General features: G+C 42.6%; 2 protein-coding genes across 2 annotated transcripts; both read left to right on the forward strand.

Annotated features, from left to right (window-relative positions):
* Window positions 1495-2090, forward strand: LOC109328911. The gene has a single exon (XM_019562556.1). The coding sequence runs from the start codon at window positions 1546-1548 to the stop codon at window positions 1960-1962; it is 417 nt and encodes a 138-aa protein (XP_019418101.1). The 5' UTR covers window positions 1495-1545; the 3' UTR covers window positions 1963-2090.
* On the forward strand, window positions 4843-5438 carry LOC109328922. The gene has a single exon (XM_019562567.1). The coding sequence runs from the start codon at window positions 4894-4896 to the stop codon at window positions 5308-5310; it is 417 nt and encodes a 138-aa protein (XP_019418112.1). The 5' UTR covers window positions 4843-4893; the 3' UTR covers window positions 5311-5438.

Genomic DNA, 6572 nt, shown 5'->3' on the forward strand with positions numbered 1-6572 from the left:
ACTGAAACAACTAAGTAGTTAACCGATTAGTTACAATATTAATCGATTAACTCTTATAGAATCTCATATGTTCTAATATGGTTTGCCTTGTGAACTCTGTCATATTACGTTTGAACAGTAACCCACTCCATGTATAAAAGGATTGTCAACAAGATGTTCGTCTACTGGTGTAAGGTCACACTAGATTCCAGGATGACCAAAAGGTCAATGGTTAGATTCTTGGGAGCAACACTTATTGGGAGGGACAGTCACGAACCCCGAAAGGATTAATTTCATATCAAAAAGGGTGAGAGATACCCTTGGTAGTACGGAAAAAAATGTGTCAAAGGATTTTGTAATTGTCATTATTATATTTTCTAGTTGTAATCTTTCTTCACAGTGTACATGAAAATCTTAGATTTAAGGAAATTCAAGCATCTAGTTAAACAAAAGAATAACTTCTGCAAATCCAACAATCCAAGTATCCACTTCAACAAGGTAATCTACCTAAAATTTCAAGATAGAATGTGAAATCCAAAAAGAGAAAGAAAACAATGCCTAGAAAGATAATACATCAAGCAAACTAATTGCATTTTCAATTCAATTTAGTTTCTTGCTAACTGCAAGGATATCTGTGATTTTCTGGAAAAATGTTCCATGGTCCATAACTGTTTTTCCAACATTTTGCAAATCTGAATCACCAACAATCATAACATGCTCTAAGTTTTCATGCTTATAGGACCAGACATGTGATAGGAATCGGGGAGCCAAATCCTCAATTAAGCATGTGTATGTAAAAAGGGGTAAGAAGGGTAACAATTAGAAGTGACTAATTAGGACAATTGTCCTTTTTAGAGGAGGAGTATAAATAAGATGTGGGAGGGTGGTTACTCAATTTTTGGAAAAACTGGAAGTTGGGACTAATTTAGGAAATTAGTTTGGGTGGTTACTTTCTCTCATTTGATTCTTTCTCTTGTATACACATTCTCATTGCAATAATACATACGTACTGATCAGGATCACATTGATCTTGTATCAATTCTTCTATTTTTTGTCTCTATTTTCCTGATTTATACCAGTTTTAACCCTGGTATCAAAGCACCGACCTAGTGCCTAAAAAACTTCTGTTGCGATGCGTATGGTGGTGACGAGAGGGATGGCTAAAAGCAATGATGATTGGAGCCAAGAATGGGAGGAATTACGGATGCGACTGGAACTCAATGAAGCTCGCACCAAGAAGGCTGATGAGAAGATGAGGGTGCAAATGGACCATAATGAGGCACGTGCAAGGAAGACCGAAGATCTTCTTGCGACAATTACAACCAAACTGAGAATTCCCATGCAAATTGAGGAAGATGAAACCAGCGAGGTTGGCGGTGAGTAGGGGGCAAACCACAGCAGGGAACGTGGAATGGAAATCGGCAACGATCGTAGGGTAGACGTCGACCTTGGACCGAAACCATGGAGGAAGCTAGAAATTCTAGTTTTCGGTGAGACAACACTTTTGGTTGGACTTGCAAATTGGAGCGATAATTTGCATTGTGGGGCGTTGTCGATCATGAAAGAATGCAAGCCACTCTAATGGCGTTGGAGGGGAAGGTGTTAACTTGGTTCCAATGGTGGGAAAGATGTAACCCTAGACCCATGTGGGAGGGGTTCAAGATGGCGGTAATCCGACGGTTCCAACCATTGATGATGCAAAACCCTTTTGAGATGTTACTTTCGTTGAAACAAACAGGGGCGGTGGAGGAATACGTAGAGGAGTTTGAAAAGTACATTGGGGCCTTTAAGGAGATGGATCAAGATTTCGCAAAAGGGATCTTTTTGAATGGGTTGAAAGGTGACATCCAGGCGGAGGTAAGGCTCTTGGAATTATCCACTTTAGCTGAAGTTGTTCGAAAAGCACTGATGGTTGAAATAAGGAACTCCATGGTGCATAAAGGAGGGGCTGGGATGTTACAAAAATTGTCGGGGTATAACTGAAGCAACCTATACAACAAGGTTGTCACGGTAGATTTGAGAACAATGCAAGATAAAACCGTAGGGCAGTTTGGGGGGAGCAACCTCGCCAACAGTTATGGGTCGGCGAATTCCACAACCAACTCACGGGCAAAGGGTTGTATTTTAAGTTTGACGAATTGTATAATAGGGAGCACCGATGCAAGAATAAACAACTCTGAATGATCTTGCTAGAAGAAGACGAAGAAGAAGAAGTCGATGATGGCACAAGGGAGGAGGAAACCGAAATTGGGCAGTACAAATCATTGCAATGATCTCTGTGTTTCATTGCAGGTTTGACGTCTACCAAATTTTGGAAGGTTATGGGTGAATTGTTGGGGAGGATGGTGGTTATTTTCTTGGACTATAGAGCTTCACATAATTTCGTTGCCACCGATTTGGTAGCACAATTGCAGTTAGCAGTGATTGATACCCCTAACTATGTAGTAGAAGAGGTTGGGGATGGTCACAAAGTGCGGTGCAAAGGCAAATGCGAGGGTCTGAATATGCGGGTCCAGAAGTTAGAATTGAGACAAGACTTCTAGCTGTTCGGTTTGAGAAGGGTAGATATGGTGCTCGGTTTGGATTGACTGGCTGGCCTCGGGGAGGTGAAGGCTGACTTCGAAAAATTGGAATTATCATTGAAAGGGGTATCGAGTGGTATAAGATAACGGGGGATCCTAACCTATCTAGAACACAGTTGACTTTTAGAGCGTTCTTACAAGTTCTAAAAGAGGAGGGTGAAGGGTTGATGCTTCATTGTACTCAAGCACCAATAACTCCGATAGGTGATATTCATATACCCACAGAGTTGTTGTCAATATTGCAAACATATGATATTGTGTTTTAGGACCTATAGGGGCTGCCACCAGTTAGGAGACATGATCATGCAATTCATTTGATGGAGGGAGCCGAGATACCCAATTTACGGCCTTACAAATGTCCCCATTTCAAGAAATTCGAGATTGAAAGGTTGGTGGGAGAGATGCTACCAGCCGGGGTAATTCGACCGAGTATCAGTCCTTATTCCAACCCCATTATCTTGGCCAAAAAGAAGGATGGAGGTTTTGCGTTTATTACCAAGCCTTGAATAAGGTCACTGTTTCGAACAAGTTTCCTATTCCGGTGATAGAAGAATTATTGGATGAGTTAGGTGGGGCAAGAATTTTTTAAAAGTTGGATTTGAAGTCGGAGTATCATCATATACGGATGGAGGAAGAAGACGTCCTGAAAACAGCGTTTCAGACTCATGAAGGACATTACGAATTCTTAGTGATGCCCTTTGGTCTCGTCAATGCTCCATCTACCTTCCAAGCTTTAATGAATGAGGTCTTGAAGTCGTTTCTAAGGAAGTTTGCACTGGGTATTTTTTATGATATTTTGGTTTTGAGCAAGGATTTAGTCAGCCATGTGTCTCATTTAGCGCAAGTATTGGAGGTGTTGCACCAGAATTATCTCAAGGCCAACAAAAATAAGTGCAGTTTTGGTCGTGATAGTTTGGAGTACCTCGGTCATATTATTTCAGGGGAAAGGGTGGTGGTTGATCAGTCCAAGATAGAGGCGATGCAGACTTGGCCGAGACCAGTGGATGTTAGAGGATTGAGGGGATTTTTGGGATTGACTGGGTATTACCGGCGGTTTGTTAAAAACTATGGGAAACTCGCTAAGCCTTTGACCGATATGTTGAAGAAGGATGGTTTTACTTGGTCCGAGGAAGCTACTGCAGCTTTTGATTTTTTGAAGGCCGCCATGATTGATTTACCCAAGCTTACAGTTCCTGATTTTTCTAAGGTTTTTGTGATTGAGACCGATGCTTCCGCTCCGGTTTGGGTGCGGTTTTAATGCAGGATGAGAGACCTTTGGCGTTTTGGAGTAAGGGGTTGTCAGCTAGGGTGCAATTGAAGTCAGTCTATGAGCGTGAATTGATGGCCTTGATGCAGGCCGTGCAAAGGTGGAGACACTATGTATTGGGCCGACATTTTATTATCAAAATAGACCAGAGAAGTCTCAAGTTCTTGACAGAGCAACGATTGTTTAGTGATGAGCAGTTCAAATGGGTGGTCAAACTGATTGGTTTAGATTTCGAGATCCAATATATGTCAGGAAACTAGAATTCAGTCGCGGATGCCTTATCCCGGAAAGACATGTACTCAGTTATTTCAGTTTTGACAACCGAGGACGTTGAGGATTGGATGAGAGAAGTCCATCAGGATTCGAAGTGGTAGATGGTGATACAAGACCTGATAGTTTCTCCCTCCTCCCATTCGAATTTCCAGATGAAGAATGGGTTGCTAATGTACAAAGGGAGAATGGTTCTTTCTAGAGTTTTGAACAGGATTACGACCGTTTTGGCTGAGTACTGATCAGGATCACATTGATCTTGTATCAATTCTTCTATTTTTTGTCTCTATTTTCCTGATTTATACCAGTTTTAACCCTGGTATCAAAGCACCGACCTAGTGCCTAAAAAACTTCTGTTGCGATGCGTATGGTGGTGACGAGAGGGATGGCTAAAAGCAATGATGATTGGAGCCAAGAATGGGAGGAATTACGGATGCGACTGGAACTCAATGAAGCTCGCACCAAGAAGGCTGATGAGAAGATGAGGGTGCAAATGGACCATAATGAGGCACGTGCAAGGAAGACCGAAGATCTTCTTGCGACAATTACAACCAAACTGAGAATTCCCATGCAAATTGAGGAAGATGAAACCAGCGAGGTTGGCGGTGAGTAGGGGGCAAACCACAGCAGGGAACGTGGAATGGAAATCGGCAACGATCGTAGGGTAGACGTCGACCTTGGACCGAAACCATGGAGGAAGCTAGAAATTCTAGTTTTCGGTGAGACAACACTTTTGGTTGGACTTGCAAATTGGAGCGATAATTTGCATTGTGGGGCGTTGTCGATCATGAAAGAATGCAAGCCACTCTAATGGCGTTGGAGGGGAAGGTGTTAACTTGGTTCCAATGGTGGGAAAGATGTAACCCTAGACCCATGTGGGAGGGGTTCAAGATGGCGGTAATCCGACGGTTCCAACCATTGATGATGCAAAACCCTTTTGAGATGTTACTTTCGTTGAAACAAACAGGGGCGGTGGAGGAATACGTAGAGGAGTTTGAAAAGTACATTGGGGCCTTTAAGGAGATGGATCAAGATTTCGCAAAAGGGATCTTTTTGAATGGGTTGAAAGGTGACATCCAGGCGGAGGTAAGGCTCTTGGAATTATCCACTTTAGCTGAAGTTGTTCGAAAAGCACTGATGGTTGAAATAAGGAACTCCATGGTGCATAAAGGAGGGGCTGGGATGTTACAAAAATTGTCGGGGTATAACTGAAGCAACCTATACAACAAGGTTGTCACGGTAGATTTGAGAACAATGCAAGATAAAACCGTAGGGCAGTTTGGGGGGAGCAACCTCGCCAACAGTTATGGGTCGGCGAATTCCACAACCAACTCACGGGCAAAGGGTTGTATTTTAAGTTTGACGAATTGTATAATAGGGAGCACCGATGCAAGAATAAACAACTCTGAATGATCTTGCTAGAAGAAGACGAAGAAGAAGAAGTCGATGATGGCACAAGGGAGGAGGAAACCGAAATTGGGCAGTACAAATCATTGCAATGATCTCTGTGTTTCATTGCAGGTTTGACGTCTACCAAATTTTGGAAGGTTATGGGTGAATTGTTGGGGAGGATGGTGGTTATTTTCTTGGACTATAGAGCTTCACATAATTTCGTTGCCACCGATTTGGTAGCACAATTGCAGTTAGCAGTGATTGATACCCCTAACTATGTAGTAGAAGAGGTTGGGGATGGTCACAAAGTGCGGTGCAAAGGCAAATGCGAGGGTCTGAATATGCGGGTCCAGAAGTTAGAATTGAGACAAGACTTCTAGCTGTTCGGTTTGAGAAGGGTAGATATGGTGCTCGGTTTGGATTGACTGGCTGGCCTCGGGGAGGTGAAGGCTGACTTCGAAAAATTGGAATTATCATTGAAAGGGGTATCGAGTGGTATAAGATAACGGGGGATCCTAACCTATCTAGAACACAGTTGACTTTTAGAGCGTTCTTACAAGTTCTAAAAGAGGAGGGTGAAGGGTTGATGCTTCATTGTACTCAAGCACCAATAACTCCGATAGGTGATATTCATATACCCACAGAGTTGTTGTCAATATTGCAAACATATGATATTGTGTTTTAGGACCTATAGGGGCTGCCACCAGTTAGGAGACATGATCATGCAATTCATTTGATGGAGGGAGCCGAGATACCCAATTTACGGCCTTACAAATGTCCCCATTTCAAGAAATTCGAGATTGAAAGGTTGGTGGGAGAGATGCTACCAGCCGGGGTAATTCGACCGAGTATCAGTCCTTATTCCAACCCCATTATCTTGGCCAAAAAGAAGGATGGAGGTTTTGCGTTTATTACCAAGCCTTGAATAAGGTCACTGTTTCGAACAAGTTTCCTATTCCGGTGATAGAAGAATTATTGGATGAGTTAGGTGGGGCAAGAATTTTTTAAAAGTTGGATTTGAAGTCGGAGTATCATCATATACGGATGGAGGAAGAAGACGTCCTGAAAACAGCGTTTCAGAC

This window comes from Lupinus angustifolius, chromosome LG02, assembly GCF_001865875.1.
Source record: "Lupinus angustifolius cultivar Tanjil chromosome LG02, LupAngTanjil_v1.0, whole genome shotgun sequence".
Lineage (NCBI taxonomy): Eukaryota > Viridiplantae > Streptophyta > Magnoliopsida > Fabales > Fabaceae > Lupinus > Lupinus angustifolius.

Bases quoted from the DNA above. Each gene is read 5' to 3' on its own strand.
- LOC109328922 (XM_019562567.1), top strand. From the start codon at position 4,894: ATGCAAGCCACTCTAATGGCGTTGGAGGGGAAGGTGTTAACTTGGTTC.
- LOC109328911 (XM_019562556.1), top strand. From the start codon at position 1,546: ATGCAAGCCACTCTAATGGCGTTGGAGGGGAAGGTGTTAACTTGGTTC.